The following is a 19,325-nucleotide window of genomic DNA, read 5'->3' as shown; positions in this document are numbered from 1 at the left end:
GACGCCCTGTTGTCAGAGGGGCAGGGGACTGATCCTGCGCCTGGCTCCTGGGCCGCCTGTCTGTCTGCCTGTCTGTGCCTCTGTCGGGCCTCTGCCCTCAGGAGGAGGCTTTAGGGCCCAGTGTCTGCAGGGTCTCCTCCTCCTTCCTCTCCCTTCCAGCATGTTCCTGGAGATGCCTGTGGAGCGGTCAAGTGGCATTCTGGGCGCGAGTCTCAGCCCCAGGATCCTGATGGACAGAGGCCGCCCGCCTCGGTGGGAGCCTTCCACGCGGGAGGGGGCTCTCTTTCCTTTGGGTCCATTCTCCTTCTAGGTCCTGCGGGAAGGAACTTCCTGCTTTTCTCACCTGAGGATTCCTCAGGGTTGAGTTAAAAGGAGGCCCTTCCTTTCCTTCCCTCCTCCTTCCTGGGCTGAGGCGCCTTTTCTGTAGTTGCTTCTCATTTCCATCTGCATTTGGACCTCTGTGCACTGTCAGGGCTCTCTGGCCGGCCGCCGTGTGTGCCCACTCTCTTATTGTCAGGGTGGATTTCTAGGGAGACTTGTGGGTTTCCTTCTCTGCAGTCAGATCATCTGTGACGGGTTTGCCTGTCCCTTTCCAGTCCTCACACCTTTCTCTGGTGGCTCTCTGACTGCCAACTGAAAGCCATTCCTTAAAGGTGGAGTCCTGGTGCCTGTGGCTGACGCACTCTGTGGCCTGCGCTGTGTCTGAGCAGGTGCAGCTGGAGCTGCCCTGGCTGGTTCCTGAAGTCTCCTGTCTGCGATGGGCGCTTCCCTGGGGTTCTCCTACAGAAGCGGTCACTCTAGGTGGCCTCCACGATTTCAGGCCTGCGTTCTGCCCAGCCTCCTGCGTGGGCTGAGAGAGCTCTCTGGCAGTCGGAGAGGTGGTCAGGGCTCCCTGGGCACCCTCTGCCTGCCTGGTCCCGCCAGAGTCTGCCCCAGGATCAGGAGTTTGCTGCCCGCCCTCCGGGTCTCTGCAGGAGCTACAGCCTCCTGGGCCACGACTGCCCACAGTCTAGCCTTCCAGGGCTCTTGCACTGCGGTGCTGGGGACCCCTGGGGACCTCCACCTTGCTGGGCTCCATGGGAGACTGTCCTCAAGTTCAGACCCTTTCCTGGTCCCTGCCGCTAGGTGTCACCTCAGGCGCCCTGTGTGACGTGCTCTGCACCAAGGAGTCGATCCTGGCTGTCCAGCTGTGTGCACTGTAGACGTGAGAGCCCGCCTACCTGCCCACAGGTAACTAGAAGCGCAGGGGAGGGGGTGTGGCAGCTGCTGGCCTGCACAGGGGGGAGCACTGAGTGTCCTGGGGCAGGGGACAGCCACCTTCTTCCCTGTCACCCTGGCAGACAGTTTCTAGGGCCCATTAGTGCCTCACTCTCTGCCCAGACTGATGTCAGGCGCTTGGCCTTGCATGTGCCTCTGCAAGTGTCAGCTGTGGGCCTTCCATTGATGCCTCCCTCCACACTGAGCTCATTGGTGTCCTGGGTGGGAGCTGAGGGTCTCACTTCCTTCCTGTCCCCAGCAGCCTTTCTGGCAGAGGCTGCCCCTGCCCCACTCTGCTCTTGACCTGTTGGAAACTGGTTGTGCAGGTGCCTGCACCTCGGGGGCCTCTTCTGTTCCCTGGTCCTCAGGTCTGTTCCCTGCAGCACCAGCACTTGGCCAACCACTGCTCTGGGCTGCTCTGAAGCCAGCCTCTGCCGACTGTCGGTGCTTCCTTCTTTCTGCTCAGGATGGCTTTGCGTGTTCTCTTGGGGTGACATGTGAATTGGGGATTGTTTTCTTCCTATCAAGGAGGACACTGGAACTTGTAGCATGGCTTTCTTTGGGATGAATGAATTACGTTCTGTTATTCAAATTTTATTCCCTTTTAGAGTTTTGTGGGGCAGAGTTCTGGCTAGAGACCTGGGGGTGGATTCCAGGAGTAACAAGAGCTGTGCTGGGGAGGGCCAGCTCAGGAAGGCCCCCGCCAGGGCCACAGCTCCTGGGCTTCGTCCGTCACCCGGGCCCTCCAAGCTCATCTTCTCACACCCAGGGACATTCTCCTCACCCCTCAGCCTTTGCAGGAACTAAGTCACAGGCAAGGCCTGCTGTGTGGTGGGCCCCTGTGCACCTAGCTACCCAGGTGGTCACGGTCTCCTTCACTCCATGCTCTTGTGACTTGCTGCTGGGAGGGTGGACGGTTGAAGCTCAGGAGCTCCGTGGTCAGCACTGTCCTCCCGCTTTCCCCTGACCTCCAGCTGGGAAGGGCCTGTTGGGACAGGTGGGTCACTGTGCCCCAGGGTAGAACAGGCACTCCAGGAACAGTTCAGGGAGCTGGGAGAACAGGTTCCCGTCACCTGTCACCCTGGGTTGGGGAGTCCTGGGTGTTCTCCATTAAGTAGGACATTCTACTTTCCCAATCCTCAGCCTCCCCATTTTATTGTGGTACAATATGCACAACATACCTTTTTGCTGTTGAGACAGGGTCTTGCCAACCTGCTGAGGCTGGCCTTGAACTCTCCAGCCTCTTGCCTCAGCTTCCTGATTCCCTGGAAGGACAGGTGTGCACCATTTTGAAGTGCACATCTGTGCTCACAGGACACACTAACAGTGAAGGGGGCTTGCAGCATAGTGTCCCCAGCGTGGTCTTGGTAAGGCATGAAAAGCTCAGTGTGGTCACTGCAGGACACAGCTGAGCACAGGACAGGTGCTGGAGGCAGTGACCCATCTCATGACAGGGCTGCCTGCGGCTCAGGGACAGGGAGGGACAGGCTCGGTTTGCCTCCACTTGCAGTGTGAGGTGGAAGGACTGTGTGGAAATGCGTTTGCAGAAAGCCTTTGTCAGGGAGAGAAGAAAAGAGCCCCTAGACCAAGAAGAACTGTCAGGAAGGCGGTCAGTGTGGCCAGCACCTTCCCAAGTCACCTGAGAGGCGGCCATGTGTAACCCGCGCTCCTGCTTGTCATTCACCAGTGACAAATTCCATCTCAGGGTTTTCCCAAGGGCTTTGAGATAGGATAGTTTATTGGGTTTTCAAAATGTCCTTGGAGACAGTGTAGAAGATTTAGTGAGAGGGTCTTTCAGCCTCTTCTCCAAGGCCACAGAACAAATTAAAGACCATACCCTGTAGGACACAAGGGAAGGAGCTCAGTGCCTCAGGGAGGGGACACCTCTGTGCGAGGCCCTGCTGTCCCCTGCACTTGTCCCCAAGAGGGAGCGGGTATCAGGGTGGCAGGGTGGCAGGGATGGGCTTGCAGCCTGGTTCCCCATGGGTGCTCCATCACTATTCCACGGAGATCACACCGGGAGACATGGCCTTGGCTTTGAGAACCTGCCAGGAACTCCCCAGTGCAGTTTTGCTGACTCTGCAGAACAGAAAACAGCCCTGTGTCAGTGACACTGAAAATCTCACCTTGGTCCCTCACTTCCTCCAGGCAGAGCGCAGAGATCCTGGGATGCTCAAAGGACAGATGCCCCGTGATGAGAGGAGGAGGCTGGTGAGTGTTCAACACCTGGACTCCACCCTCCCAAACCCCAGTTGTCGCGTGGCCAATTTCTGTGACGTCAACTCAACAACTGGACCACATCCCATCTCAGGCTGCCAGTTAGACGCCACTGACCAGCGTTGCTGTCGGAAGCCGCAGTACACGGACACGCGCACACCCACACGTATATACAGGCACACACAGACCCGGGGTTTGGGGGCGAGAAGCCAATGGAGTTGGAGTCATGCTTTACAGAGACAAAATGGTAACAATTTCTGTGGCCTGGGTGTCCCACCACATCTTGTTCCGTTTTCACAGCCACCTCGAGGACTCCACATCCCCACGACTGGGGAGCAAGACGCTGAACCTCGTCAGCTCTGAGCAGTGACCAGACGCGGTGCAGACAGGACCCAAGGCCCAGTGATTCTCTGGGCCCCGCCTGCACCCTATGACACACTGACTCGGACATGACAGGTCGGGGCCCTGTGTCCTGCTTCTTCTGTGGACACATGTGTCTCCTGTTTGAGAGGCCTCCGTATGCCACTCCCAGGCGTGAACCCCGTCCCCATGTACTGTCCCCTCAATGTGCATCTTGGCAAGACGCTCCAGGGAGTGGGAAGAGAGCAGTGCTGGCCATTCAGTTCCAACGTACTTGGGTCACTGGACGCACATCCTCAACCCCGCCTCATGCCATTACTGCTACTTGGCAGAGAGAAGATGGTAATTGGAGAGGACAAGAGCCTTGCCAGGACTCGAGCTGGACACATGGGGCCAGAACTGAATGCAGACGCCCAAGGCTCAGGACACACAGCCAAGTCGGTCCACCATCAACATCAGCCCCCTGCACTCGACACTCTGAATGGGTCGCCATCGTCTGGAGGGAGAGCCACGGGCCCAGCACCCAAGGGTCCCCCCACAGCGCGAGGACACACTGCACACTAGGCACCACGTCCCCACAGGAGGAGCACTGCGCACTGGGGCGGGGGCTACAGTTCTAAGTCCACGGGCTCCTTCCTAGAAGCCGGGGGCCGGTAGCTGCCTGGGATTGCTTTGGTCCTGAGGGTGGAGAAGAGTGATGTGTCAATGGTGTATCCCATTCCACTGTGTCCTAATGTGTTTACTAGTGAATTATAGAGTGCAATGGGAAGGACGTGTTCATAACTGTCAATGGCACAAATCAACAGACATTACACCTTTGTATAATCTAGGTCTATTTGAGCATAACTTATAAATGTAATTTGTTCCCAAATATGAAGTTCTGTTTGTAAATACAGCTCCTTCTCAGGTCACGGTGGGACGGCATTGATTAGCCAGTGTGTAGGGTTCGGATGTGAGGTGTCCCCTAGAAGCTCACGGCCACACAATGCAAGGACTAGAGGAGAAACGATCGGCTTGCGGGAGCCTCAACCCACTCAGTGACTTCGCCCCCGAGGGGTTAACAGAGTGGTGACTGGGGCCAAGGGGGAGGCTGGGGGAGGTGGCCTTCGGGGTCCTGCCTTTGGGGTAGATGTTTGTGTCTGGAGAGGGGCGTCCCTGCCTCCTGGTCACCCTGACGTGCGAGGATTCCCTCCGCCACTCTCCTCCGCCATGATGCCCTGCTTCACCTCGAGCCCCGACCAAGGGAGCTGGCCTTCTAGGGACTGAGACCTCTGCAACCCTGAGCCCCAAATGGACTTTTCCTCCTCTGCGGTGTTCTGTCAGGTGTTCTAATCACAGCAGCGAAAAGGCTCCGACCCCACGGTTGTCAGACACACACACACACACACCTCACAGCCTCACCCACTGAACCCCACAGTTCCACCTAGCTCACCTACGGCCGGGCAATCACCCAGCACCCAGCTTCCTGGGGAATAGCGGACAGGACGCCTCACATACTGCTAAACTCTGCACTGAGAGGGGGAACCATGTGCACCACTGAAAAGCCAAGCATTGTAGGTCACCCCTCCATCCCCATGAGTGTAAAGTTCTAGTTATGATTTGGGTGGCAGTGCCTGGCCACATCACAGGGCATGCACCGCAGTTGCAGCTCACCTGAGCTTGCGCAAGACACACCTAGGCCCCCTCGTGGCCTCGCACAACAGCATCACACCACCAGGGCTGAGGGCGTTGTCAGTGACGTCCAGTTCATGCAGAGTCTGACTGTGGGCAATGACAGAAGCCAGGTCCTCGCAGCAGGCTCTGGTCAATTGGCAGGAATTCAGGCTGCAACAGAGAGGATGTGAGGAGCGGCCCGGGGTGGTTCCAGCCAGACCGCCCAGGCTCACTGGGCAGCCCCTGGGCCTCCCCCTTCCTCTGTGATAGAGCCCTTTCCCCAGCCCTTGGACAGGGACCAGGGCTGAGAACCTCACTCTGAGTAGTAACCTGGCACCCTGGAAGCAAGGTTCTGCAGTTCTGGCCTCCCCTCGGATGCCTGCTAGGTTTCTCTTCCTCTTGCACTGGTTGTCCAACCCAAGGTCGCTCTACTCTGCCCCACATCCCCCATCCCTTCTACTTGGAGAGAACTTCTCCAGAGTTGCTGAGGCTGGCCTTGAACTTGTGATCCTCCTGCCTCAGGCTCCCTAGCCACTGGGAGGACGGGGGACCCAACACACCAGCCTGGTACACCTCCTGATCTCGTGGAACCCCCAAGGCGCTGCTCAGGGCTGCACTGTGTCCCCTCAGAGGGCCCGTGTTGCAACCCCAGCCCAGGTGTGACGGCACTGGAGACAGTCTTTGTGGAGGCACTGAGGGTGGACCCCAGCGGGCTCCAACTGGTGTCCCTGCAGGAACAGGAAGTCCAGGTGCCCACAGGCCCAGAGGGAAGACTGAGGACAGGGAGGAGGCGGCACCGGGAGCCAAGGAGCAGCCTGGAGCCGTCCTCCCTGCAGGCCCCGAGAAGGAACCAGCCCAGGGCACCTTGAGCTGGGACTCCCGGCCTCCAGAGGCCTCCAGAACCCAGTGACGTGCGCTCAGGGCATCTCTGTCTCTTGGTCTGTGACACTTTGCTAGGGCAGCCTGATGAGCACATGCAGATGCTATGTCAGAAGCCGGACTAAGCATTAAATGAGACGTGGGCTGCCTCAGGGTCGTCCCCAGCTGCCAGCCAACCTGCCCGACAGCCCAGGGTGAGACCAGCCATTCCCAGCCAAGGCAGTGGGGTGGATGGGTGTGCACCAGCAGCCAGGTGCGGCTGCCCTCAGTCTCCTCCTGCCCATCAGCCTGTCCTTCTGCCACCGTGAGGATGCACCCGCGGCTTCCCAGCACCCACCTGAGTTTCTGTAAGCCGCAGTGGGGGTGCAGCACACCTCTGCTCAGGAACGCCATGCCGATATCTCCTATGTTGTTGCCCCCGACATCCAGGATTCTCAGGTTTGGGTTGCTCTCAAGGACAAGAGCCAGGTGCTGACAGATCTTCAGAGTGATCCCGCACCTCTGCAAACTGTATGGCAACAGCCAACACAGAGACCTGTTATCCCGTGCACCTCCCGAGGCCTGTAGGAGGCCGAAAAGGCTCAGTATAGACTAGGCGCAGGGAGAGAAGAACCACAACTAAGAACCATTACAACCATGTCCTGGAGGAGAGTGTGATGGTCCCCTTCTTGGAAGAACCAAGAGGCAGACATGAGGTTTGGAGGTGACCGAAGCCTGGGGCCCTGGGGAGAGCTGTACTGCTCTCAGGGGGTGCACTGCAACATTCAAGAGGCATCAGGACATAGGCCAAGTACCACAGCCTGTGCCCCGAGGACCTACAGTTACATTTCATGATGAACGTCTTCCTTCACCGGGTCGAGGAAGTTCCTAAACATTCATAATTTTCCAAGAGTTATACTAAAGGGATAGGTCTGAATGCCGACTTTGTCTTTTAGGCAGATTCTTACTTTTTACCAGTTCGTAGAGAGAGTTGCCCGCACTGACCTTTTTCTAAGCATCTCCTTTGGGAGGAGGGGAAGGGCCCAGGGCCCTGCAGCTGCCCAGCCTAAGCTCTGTCTGCGAGCCCCACCCTCCCCCTGACCATTCTGATGCTGGGACAAATCAGGGTGAATTCCCTCAACAGAGTTTTGGAATTCCCTTGCTGCTGCCGGGCTTCTTAGTGCCTCTGCATTTCACAGAGGGCACTACACAGCACTTGTCCTTTCCCACGGTCCAGGTGTCGCTGCTATCCAGACTACCGTGTCCTCCAGTGTCTGTGTGGGGCTCTCTTCTCTTTGCCGTATGCAAACGCTCTAACAAAACTGCTCTTCCGTGAGGGTTTAGTGAGAGTCGCTGGTGCAGGCTTCTTTCTAAGCCACACCGGGCGGCTGATCTCCTTGTGTGCATGGTTTAGAAGTGTTCACGCTTCCCTGCAGCCGAGCACTGGACAGCGGCTCCTCTGTCCCGAGATGCGCCAGAGTGTAAGCCAGGTAGAGTCTCAGGACAGAAATGTACAGAGCCTCACTGATTCTTGTGTGGATTACATACTGGAGCCATAGCACTTGATACACCGGTAAGTAAGCTGTATTATTAACTAGTTTGGGACTTGACACTGAACCCTCAAGTAGTTAACCACTCAGCCACTTCCCCAGCCCTTCTTATTTAGAGACGGGGTCTCACGGAGTTGCTTAAGGCCTCGCTCAGTTGCTGATCAACTCCTGATCCTCGAGCCTCCTGAGCCGCTTGGATGAGGAGAGTGTGCCACCACGTGATCCAGCTAGTAAACTGATTCAACTTCCCTGCTCAATTTCACCTTTGTGTACTGCAACTCCAACATTTCACACAGCATGCAGGGCCGGCAGCACACTCTGCGGGAGAAGGTGGACAAAAGTGGCCCTCTGCAGAGAGCAGCAAAGAACTTGCACTCTTCGGGCCCTTTCGGCTGTCGGTGCCATCTGCTTCTTCTCTCCTGTTAGCTGCATCTCTGTGGTTTGGCAATTGAGACAATGTTGAGCTGGGCACACTGGCTCACGCCTGTAACCCTAGTGGTCTGGGAGACCAAGGCAGGAAGATCCCAAGTTTGAGGCCAGCCTCGGCTATTTGGCAAGACCCTCATCAATTTAGAAAGTCCCTGTCCTTGGTCAAGAACAAGTGTTAGAAGAGGACTGGGGTGTAGTTCCGTGGCTGAGCACCCCTGGGTTCAGTCCCCGGTACCTCTTGGGCAAGTGTGCCCCATCTTTGGCCACTCTTTGTTCCATTAGTTCTAACCCACTGTGCAAAGCATCTATGAGGTGAACACTGACCCTCATCTCTAGGTGTTCCAGTGTCTGCTGCTCCACGGGGTCCCTGTTCCTCAGAGTTGAAAGGTGATCTTTTGTTGAAGCAGAACACGCAACGGTTTGACCCACGAGTCTGAGGTTGGGGGAACCTCTCTCTTGTCTTCTCGCCACTGTTCCTGATCTCCTTGGAGCTTAGGTTCTTTTCAGTGGGTTGAATTTATTGACCTTGGAAGATCCAGTTGGAGTGCGTCAAGGTCACGGCTCATGTCCTCCATCATCTGCCCCCACAGAGGATTGTTCCAAGGATTTTTACGGGGGTCTGGCCGACACTATTTGGGATTCTTGATTTTTAATCCAGTCTGAAGGATTTGGGCAGAACCTCACGTGACTACACTTAGACTACAGCTTAGGTTTATTCCTCGCCCATTATTAAATATCGTGCTGAGGTTGTAGTGGCTTCTTTCAGAGACTGACCGGCAGCTTAACCGACCACTGCAGGAAGGAGATCGCGTCTCCTCCTGCTCTTGGCATCCAAGGTCCCTGCAGCCTGGACCACGAGGTTCACGCTCACATTTCCTAAGGGATCAGGTGAAACCTCCCCCCTTCCTCCCTGGAGCCTGGAATTCTCAGGGAGGCACCTGATCAGGACGCGCTGAGCTCCCGCTTCCTGGGATTCTGTCGGGAGGCTCCCTGGCTTTATCAGCCTGAATCCCCACATGGAGGGTAGGTCCCCCTCGCCACCTTTCCCCTGGAGGGTGGGCTCTGTTTCCCTCCTGATGACACAGGTTCACCTTGGGCACACAGGCCCGTCATCTAGGCCGACGCTCTGCCCACCACAGGGCCCTTCCCTGGGTCACCATGCCTGCGCCCCTGAAGGACCTGCCCCAACATATTCATCTGAGGTTCACAGGAGCATCTCCACCCGAACCTCAGCCTGACAGCCTTCAGCCTCCCTGGGAAAGGCACAGACACTGTCCTTCCTGAGCAGGTGCCTCCCCAGCCAGGGGCAGGGCCTGGCTACCAGGCCACCCTCCACGGCCTACCACAGTGTCTGCAGGCGGCAGGTGGGCTGTCGCAGGGCCTCACACAGCTGTGCCACTCCCTCGTCCATCAGGGGGTTGCTGCTGAGGTCCAGATGGCTCAGGTTTGCGTTTCTCAGGAGAACCTCAGAGAGGTGTGGGCAGAAGTGCTCACAGATCTGGCAGCCGGCCATCCTGGGGGGGAAGCAGGGGACAGCAGGTCAAGTGAGGGCCGAGGTCCCAAGGATGGCTCACCTGCATGCTCAAGGTGGTCTTTCTGTGGTCCTGTGTATGAACTCATGGGGACCCAATGTCCCCTTTGACTGCTCCCTACCTACATGAGACAGGCAGGAAGAAGAAACACACACAGAGCCTCATGAGAAAACCAGGGGTGAGAGGCACAGCTCAGATGGGAGAATCTGTCAGTTCTAGTTCTGACTCTGCATCTCACCCCGTCCTGGGACCAGCCTTCTGCCCCCTGAGGCTGTTGCCCAGAGAACGGGTGAGGAGCAGGGTGACGTGCATGGGTCATCTCAGGTACCAGATCCTCAGCTTGTCGGGTTCTCGAGAATCCTAACAGGTTCTAATGGCTTCTTACAAGGAACGGTCTGCCACTTTGAGAGAGCCAGGGGCACAGGAAAGAACAGAGCAGAGGTGGGAGCGGGGTCCCCACAGGGGCCGCTTCTGCTCCTGTTCACAGAGGGGCAGCCCGCAGCCTGGAGGCCCAGTGACTGCAGGAGAGCAGCAGACCCAGGGCTGGACCTCGAGCCGTGGATCCTCAGCTGGTGCCCTGAAGCCCTGCTGCTGGTGGACAGAGCGCAGAGACCCGGGATCCTGCATGTCCCTTGCCCACCCCAGTCCACTTACACCAGCGTCTGCAGGGTGCAGTCTGGGTGGCACAAGGCCGCGCACAGTGTGGGCACACCCTCAGCCAGCTTGTTATCACTGACGTCCAGCAGCGTCAGCTTCTTGTTTATCGCCAACATCCAGGCCAAGGCCTTGCAATCCTTAGCGGAGAGGCCCGAGTCCTGAAGCCTGCAGGGAGGGGACACCACATGCTCTGGGCTTCCCTGCCTGGACTGGCCCCTGGTGCTAGTCCTGCCAGGGCCTGTCCTTCATGGAGCCTCCTGGGGAATCCTGTCTTCACCCCCAGCCCCCGTCTGCACAGCTCGGCCCAGACTCAGTCACTCTGTGCTTACCCACCAAGTCACCTCCCTGACCCCAGGGCGGCCCCACACAGGATCCGTGTCCTGCGAGGCCCCTCCTGCTCCCCAGCCTGTGCCTCCCACCACACCAGGCAGTCTTCCTGGAGGACTCAGGATGCTGTCCCCAGCACATCCCCTTTCCAACTCCTGCCCCACTAGGGTGGGGTTGGCGTTGCTCAGGGAGAGTGCCACCCTCCTCCCCAGCATAGGTGACCTCTCCTAGACAGCATCCCACAGAAGACTTGAGCCCAAGGGGGTTCTCTGCCTGTAGTCGTGACTCCCATCTCGGGGGCTGTCCCTGCGCGTGGGCACACACGTGCCCTAAGCCCCCGGATGACAGAATGGACACATTCACAGCCTACACAGGTGCACGTCAATGCAGGTATGACCACCAAGCCTCTGACCACAGCCCTGACATTTCCCCAGGGTGATTCTGCAGCAGCTCCTGGGTCTAAAGATGCCTGTGGCTTCAAGATATTTTCAAGAAGTGAAAACAATAGGATTTGGCCCACATCATACCCTACCTCCAAACTAATTCAAAATGGATCACAGATTGAAACCTCAGAGTCTAAATGATTGGGCTGGGGTTGCAGCTCAGGGGCAGAGCCTTTGCCCATCATGTGTGAGGTTCTGGGTTTGAATCTAGCGCCACCTAAAAGTAAAAGCCCATCAACAACGAGAACACATTAGACCAAACTTCCCAACAATGAAAAAGTTCAGAAAATGATCTGAGACCTTGGGGTAGGCGATGGTCTCTCGCAGGCTACACAAAACACACAGGAGAGCACAGAAACAAGAGGTGGTCCCCGAGACCCTACAGAGCGGGGCTGTGTGCCAACCAGATGGCTCGCACATCGCGAAGCCTGCACCCACAACGCAGAGGAACCCTCTGGACTGCGCAACAGAGACCACTCGCTCCAAAAGCGAATGCTCCGGGGAGGGTGGACGTCCCTCCAAGGAGACACAGACGCCCAGGACAAAGCAGGACAGCATGGGAGGGCGTCACGCCCCCAGGGCTCGCCATGGCAACAGCAGCACAGCCAAAGGCCAGAGCAACCTCACCACTGTCCAGGGCAGACCAGAAACTAGGCAGCAGGTCCCGGCAGGGGACTCGGACTGAGCCAGGAAAGGACTGAGGCACGGACGGGGCAACACGGGAGGGCAGCGTGGCAACCTGGCGCTCAGGGACTCAAGCTGTTCCTGAAGGATCCCAGGCAGTGAGTCCAGGGAAACATGACGTGCAGAACATGAAGATCCATCAACCCTCGAGCGCGTCCGTGGGTCCCGGGGATGGACACCAGAGGACGGGCATGCACTCGTGGGTAGGGTCTCCTCCTAGTTCCCACAGACCTTCCAGAATCAGAAGGTCTTCATGGCTGCACACCCCTGAGCCTCTGCTAAGACCTCTAGATTCACTCTTCAAATTCGGGGTATGGGGGTGCGTATTGTACCCCGACCAAGCTGTTATCGGGAAACGGATCTGGGTCTTCAAGCTCAGGACAGGAGTCCCCAAAAAACAGCAGAGAAAGCGCTGTCGGAAGTGTGTGAACATCACTGGGCACGGTGAGGGCCCCCTACCGCCAGCCCCGGAATCCCAGGGGCTAGGGAGGCTGAGGCCGGAGGATCCCAAAATCAGAGCCAGCCTCAGCAGCTTATGGAGGGCCTAACACCTGGGGGCGTGGCTCTGAGGTTCAGTGCCCCTGGACTCATTCCTCAGACCAAAAATAAAAAAAGGACCTGAAGTTGTGGGCACCAGAGAGCAAAGAGGATGAGTCCTTGTTTGATTAAAAATGCTTGAAGCAGAACAGACAGCACACAGTTTCCAGGAGAGAGGCCAGGGGCTGGCCAAGATACCCTCCCCAGGAAGTCCAGGTGACATGACCAGTGTCCAGGCCCCCCTGGTCACTATCCAGCCTCTCCTGCCTCTGACCATCGCCAGAGGTGAGCACCACCAGGCCTCTAACACCACAGTCTTCCCATCTTGAAACCTGAGAGTGAAACCCTGTGGTCCACTCCCCAGTTAGACTCTTTCCACCAGCAATATCGGAGATTTGTCCAAAAGGTTACCTGGGGGTGTAGGCCAATCCCATGGGATCAGAGAATGTAACCAAAGGTTCTTGTCCATTGAGGGAAATTTCCACTTCTCAGGCCTTAGGGGGTCCTGCCCTAAATGTTCCAGTGTCCCTCTCTCCCCAAACTGAGCCACCAGCACCGGAAGCACTTCTCCTGGGTTACGTTGTGCCCAGACTGTGCCACAGCTGAACTGGGGTTTTGCAAAGCGCCCGACTCGATTTAGAATCTAACTTCACTATCCTGGTCTCGATTTCTGGAGACCAGACCTCTGTACCCAAGGGACAGGAAATAGGACAGAGATGCCCACGTGAAAGTAGCCCAGTTCTCTCTGGAGTCCACCCCGAGGCTGGCGGGCAACACTCACAGCAGCTCCTGAATGTTGCACACCGGGTTGCTCAAGGCACTGCAGAGGACCCAGACCTCATCGTGGGAGAGCTGGGTGGAGGTCATGCTCAGGTGTTGCAGGTTTGGGTTACTGGTGAACACCTCAAAGAAAATCCCGGTCTCACAGGAAAAGGAAACATTTCTTGTCCTGCAAAAGCAAAGGAGACTCTGCATGATTCTGATCCACCCAATCTCCAGCAGTGCAGCATGAACCCCTGCTGTGGTCACCCCTGCGCCATAAATGACCCATCGGCCACTTCCACGACCCAATGGCCTGGGTGGGTTTACCCCCAAAGGCCACGTTTGGAGACGGTGTGGTTGGCAGAACTAGAAGAAGCCATGGGGTCTTCCTTCTTCTAGGGGAAGCAGAGCCCAGGGGGCCTCTGGGACTCACAATGCACGCACAGGCCGACCACCAAGGGAGAGCTTCCCGGGCAGCAGGGCGCTGGGCTGAGACAGCTCCCTGGGGTCCAGCCTCTTCCTCAGGCTGGCAGGGAGGTCAGCAGTCTCCACACCCCAGGCCCATCTTCAACTCACTCGAGGCTCTGCACGGGGCACGTGGTCTGTCGCAGCTGACAACACAGGATCAGCAGCGTCCACCTGCCGAGTTTGCTCTCCACCACCCGGAGTTTCTGGAGGTGCTCATTGGAGGTGAGCACAGAGCAGATCTGGCGCCACCAGACGAGAGTACGGCTCGACCTGTAACAGGAGAGACGAGAGGTTCTCCACAAGGTCACCTCAAGGCAGTCACAGCCTCTGAGCACAGTGTCACCTGCTTGGACCCCAAGAGGGGGAGAACGAGGTCAGCTCTCCTCCTGGGGTCACTTCTCGGCCAGGACCTTGGCCAGGCTGCCGCCTTTCAGGCCTGTGCTACCCAAGGGCCAGGGCTCCTGACACCAGGGCAGGGCCAGGGACGCCTCTGAGCATCCTCCAGCTCAAGACAGCCCCCAGCAAAGCCATAGCCCACCCAGGTCCTGGGGTGGGAGACCCTCCCTTGTTACCAGTGGAGGCTGCTTAGAGGAAAGAGGAGGCAGGAGGCCAGAGCCAGCCTCCAGCCAGATCTCCTGGCCTCCAACTTGGCCCTGGCCCCATCCTGACCCTGCCATCTTGGTGGGCTGACGTGACCTGTGTGTCCCGTTTCCTCCCTGCAGCACCATAGTAGGAGGGTCCACCTGGTGGCTGACCGAGTCAACCAGGAGTTTCAGAACACAGCAGCACCAGTCTGCAGCGGGGAGGACAGGGATCTGGAGCCTGGTCCCAGGGAGTGACCCAGGGTGAAGCCTGCCCAGGGCCTGGAAGGAAAGGGAAGGGATCGCGCCCCAGGGAGGTCGGCCTCCTCCCTCAGTACAGTCCTTGTTGCTGCTTTGGTGAGGAGACCCGTGCAGCTAGGAAAGGCAAGGCTCGGGGACGAGGCCACGGGCTTCCCAGGAGAGCTGCCGTGCACTGAGAGCACACGTGGCCCATCCAGGAGCACCATGGAAAGACGAGGGAGGAGGGACCCAGGGCTGGGGCTCAGCGGTGGAGCCCAGCCCTGCACCTGGGGGGCTCAGGCTGGATGCTCAGCACCAAGTCAAAATGAGATTAAGAAAGCTACTGTGAACATCTACAAGTAAAGATATTTTCATTAAATATTTCCAGTTGTAGTTGGACATAAAAATAAGTATATTTAATGTATGTACTTAGGAGGTGCTAGGTGAGCACTCTACCGCTGAGCCACAACGCCAGCCCCAACTAAAAATATTTTTAATTAAAGAAAAACAGTAATATATAAGACGAGTCAAGACTACTGCACAGAAAAGGCAGGCAGTGACCCCAATCCCCGTGAAACGCCCGTCACCAACACCCTGTGAGCACACACACAGATTCTGAAAAAGGATGGAAAGAAAGTGACAGCAGGGACTCACATGGGGTCTGGTCCCCCCTCTTCCGGAAAGATTTCTGGGACTGAGACAGTGAGCTCCCTCAAGCTGCGGCAGTATTTTAGGCAGTAGGCAGCAACCGCCAAGTCCGGCCTCTCCCGAAGGGGGAAGTGGGCCTCGCGGAGGCTGCTCATGAGGTGGCTGGCAAAGGCGTCACTCTGCACCTCGAACAAGGCATAGAAGAGCAGCAGGAACTCCACCTGCTCCTCAGGCTCCTTGACCTCCACCAGGCTCCTCAGCCATCCCAGGAGCTGGGGCGCCAACTCCCGCGACCTCTGCATCCCAAGAAGGGCATCCAGCCTCTGCTGCTCACTTTCATGTACGAGGCCATACAGGAAGCAGCCCAGGAACACCCAGCTGGCTCTGTCTTTCCTGAAGTACGTGAGCAGCAGTGCCTCTATGGGCCTCACGGCCCGGCTGGGGTGGTCGCGGGGGCTGTCCAGCAGGTAGTACATGGCCGCACAGAACTCCTGCATGCACGCGTGGTTGAAGGAGTAGGAGCTCCCCGACTCGCTGTACTTCCGCAAGAGCCTGAGGTCCAGCAAGGTGTGGGCGTCAGTGTCCGCTATCCCGTTCCTCCTGAGCTCCTCTTCGCCAAACACCCACGTGTCGGTCCACATGCCCTCCGCGGCCAGGGAACACAGCGCCTTCAGCAGGGCCTGGCCCTGCTGGCTGGGCCGAGTAGCGCCCTTGGGTGTGAACGCTTGAAACATGAAAGACAGGAACACAGAGCTGGACCTGCAGCAGGTGGCTGCCAGGTCCCTGCCGCGCTCCATCTCCTGTTTCAGAGAGGTGCACACCATCCAGCAGAGGAGGGGGACGTGGCACATGGTGAAGAGCTGCTCATTGTTTTGCACCCAGCTGAAGGCTGCCATGGCTCGGCCCCTGTCTCCAAAGGAGCAGCAGAAATACTCCTTCACATGGCTGTCCTGGAAGGGTTTGAGATCTTGCATGTTTGGGTGGTCCAGTTTGCTCTCCAGACCTTCTGGGCGCCCGGGTATGGCAGCCAGGAGCAGGGCCGACTGTGGGAGAATCTTCCTCCTCAGCAGGCTGCTCAGCACCGTCTTCACTGAGCGCTCCTCCCTCCAGTCACGGCACAGCTCCGACTCGGGCTCCGTCAGGGTGCACAGCAGCTCCTCTAAGCTGTCCACGATGAACAGGATCCTCTCTGGTTGGGCCACGATGTCCGCCAAGGGGACAGAGTCATCGGGCCTTTCTCTGGAGATGAGCCCGGCCAGGCTGGTCACCCTCAGCTGCTTCAGTTCTCGGCAGCATAAGTAGAAAATGAAAGAGAATTTGTCCCGATAGAGGGTACCGTCTGACCAGGCCAGCATCACCTTCATCAAGAACCTCGTTTTCCCTATTCTTGGTATTCCAAGGAGGATGACCGTTTGACGCCTCCTGGGTACCCTTGGAGTGAAATACTCTTCCAGACTTTCATGCTCTTCACGGGTCAATGTCTGGTCAAAGCAGCCAGGGATCTCAGTAAAGGCGTCCTTGGACCACATGCGGATGAACTTCTCCTGTATGTGAGCTCGATAAGCATTTGCTGGTCAGCAAGGGCAAGAGAAAAACACAGCACATCAGAGTCTCACCCCCGCACAACCTGAAGGCTTCAACCCGAATCTCTCCTATGGGAAACAATGTCCTCAGGGCCTGCAGGCTGTGGCCACAGCCTAAACCACCAACCAGACAGCCCTGAGGGTCAAGGCCTTCCAGACCAGCTCCAGACCCCCACACATACCTGTTCACCTGTGCCAGGAGAGCAAGGAACTGCAAAGCCCTGCTGGCGTCCAATTGAAGAGTGGAATGCACGTCAAACCTGGGAGGGGCCTCCCCATGCGGAAGCAGGAGCTCTGTGTGGGGACAGGACCCTGCCTCTGGGCTGTGGTGCCCAATCAAAAGCCAAGCAACAAAAGGGCTGAGCCTTCTAGAATCCCTTCAGGCTGAGCTGAGGCTGGGTCCTGCTCTGCAGTTGCCACAGGCTCTGGTGACACAGGAAGGCTGGGGTGCTGAGTGACATCAGAGGGGACCCTGCCTCTAGGTGGCAGACAGGTGAGGTTGAAAGGGCACAGAGGGCTGCAGGAACACGGGAAGTGCACAAATGAAGGCCAAGGAATTTATCAGGGATGGCTGAGCCAGCTCTCAGGTTTGGAAGAGAGAGCTCCAAAGGACTCCACAGAGGAAAGCAGCCAAGACCAAGGTCGCTCCCTGAAGGACCAAGGTCGCTCCCTGAAGGACCAAGGTCAGGGAAGGACCAAGGTCGCACAAGGACAGAGCCTTATCCTGAGGGTGTAATGGGGGTCCTGGGGGAGGCGGGGAGACCACCTGTGGTGGAAACCACTATTAAACAGGCAGAGCCGGAAAGCCGGAGCTGAGGAAGGCGGCTGGCCAAGAGGCCAGGACCAGCGTGAAGAGCCCCATCTGGGCACCTCGCAGCAGACTCCAGTGACCCCGAATGACCAGGCAAAGGACCATGCACACCACCACCTTGGCCCTCCAGGGGTGTGCAGCCCAGGGGTCATAGCTGTCCTGCCTGCACCTCTACCTGATGAATGGAGTCCCCCCCAGGGCATCAACTCAAACCTGGGGGGCACCCGCATCTCCGGGCCTTTCCAAATGGCCCTGACCACACCCAACCCACCTGACCTGGTAACCTGGGCTCCAGGTGCCTGGTGCAGCAGCTGTCAACTGCTGCAGTCTGCACCCAGCCACAGCCCTCTGCCTGGGGAGCTGGGCCCAGGACAGTTCCCAGCTGTGGGTGGCTTCTGGTGACCACGCCCACCTGTCCTCTCTGCCCCTGAGGTGGGGATGAGGCTGTTCCCCAAGCCTGGGCAGCTCTCCCCACTTCGGCTCCCCCTGGAGACCCTGCGCCCCAGCCCCCTGCGCTCTCCCCAGGAGCCCACCACTCACCTGAGCTCTCCCTGGAGGCCTTGTCACAGAGGTCCTTCCTGTGGATCTTGGGGAAGAGACAGAGGGCCAGGTCCCACGCTGGCTGTTCCCCATAGCGCTGGGTCATCAAGCTCGCCAGGTCCTGGCGCTTGGCCTTCTTCACCTGCGCCCAGGGAATGGGCTGGAGGCCGCGTTGCACAGTCTCCTGCTTGAGCAGCTGCTTGAACTGCAGGAACTCATTCTTCTTGAGTTCATCCAGGAAACAGGTGAGGCGGAAGTCAGAAATGAAGGACGCTGCCATCTCGTCCAGGCCGGAGAGGAAGATGCTCAGAGACGGGGACCAGGAAGGACCAGGAATCAGACAGCCTGAGGGCAACGTCATGGTGGCCCCGAGTTACTCAGAGGAAAGGGCCTTGCACAGCCTCGTGCTGGTCCTGGGTGAGGGCTGGGGACCCCCAACTGCGTCCTGTCCTCACTGACGTGGGCATGAGAGCAGTGGTGACTCGGACACCAACCTGCGCTGGCCCACCTGTCCACCCGCATTGCCTGCGACCCAGCTCAGGCGGTGCCCTACAGAGCCCCAGGGTCACCATTAGAGAAGCTTCCCCGGGCAGACAGACAGCCTTCTGCCACAGCCAGCTGCCACACAGAGACGGTGGCAGTCGCAGCAGGCACGGGCCTGCCCTTCCAGGCTGTGGGAGAGCCTCGGGCTGGACTTTTCCTGATGTGGAGTGAGCTTCAGGATCAGAGGTGGACCTCTTGCAAAAGACTGCATTCCTGGTGCAGGGTCTCCTGCTCCGGGAGGGGGCCCTCTTTACAGGGGGTTCAGATGGGGTTCCGATTGCCACAGTCGCATGTTAAATGCTCTCCCAGACACATACAGGCTTCTACCACCCCCACCAAGTCTGCAGACTCTTCCCCTGACCCCTGCAATAGCATGTCGACTACAGCAGTGTGTCCTCAGGGCTGGCTGTGACCCCCTGCAGATGTCAGAGGTGGGCGCCGTTACCCCCAGAACCACAGAGGGTGAACTGGGTTGGAAACAGGGCCACGGTGGACGAACCGACTTCAGGTGAGGTCCTTCTGCAGTGTGCTGGGCCCCTAAGCCACACAGGTGGGCGTCTTTTCCCCAAGGGGCACATTCAGACCCAGAGGACGGGAGAATGCCACTGAGAAGCCCAAGCAGGCCAAGGAGCAGAAGTTAGTGGA

The 19,325-nt window shown here is 58.0% G+C and overlaps 1 protein-coding gene across 1 annotated transcript; it reads right to left on the bottom strand.

Annotated features, from left to right (window-relative positions):
- Nucleotides 1-4,442: 4,442 nt before the first annotated feature.
- LOC144250443 (NACHT, LRR and PYD domains-containing protein 4-like) lies at nt 4,443-18,498 on the bottom strand. Its single transcript, XM_077793284.1, has 9 exons — nt 18,138-18,498; nt 15,210-16,773; nt 13,843-14,004; nt 13,286-13,453; nt 10,511-10,678; nt 9,668-9,838; nt 6,704-6,874; nt 5,488-5,658; nt 4,443-4,512 (listed from the first exon to the last, which is right to left on the bottom strand). The coding sequence occupies exons 1-9, from the start codon at nt 18,496-18,498 to the stop codon at nt 4,443-4,445; spliced, it is 3,006 nt and encodes a 1,001-aa protein (XP_077649410.1).
- Nucleotides 18,499-19,325: the final 827 nt, after the last annotated feature.

This window comes from Urocitellus parryii, chromosome 15, assembly GCF_045843805.1.
Source record: "Urocitellus parryii isolate mUroPar1 chromosome 15, mUroPar1.hap1, whole genome shotgun sequence".
In the NCBI taxonomy this organism is placed as follows: Eukaryota; Metazoa; Chordata; class Mammalia; order Rodentia; family Sciuridae; genus Urocitellus; species Urocitellus parryii.
This window is presented reverse-complemented; position numbering and strand designations above follow the sequence as displayed.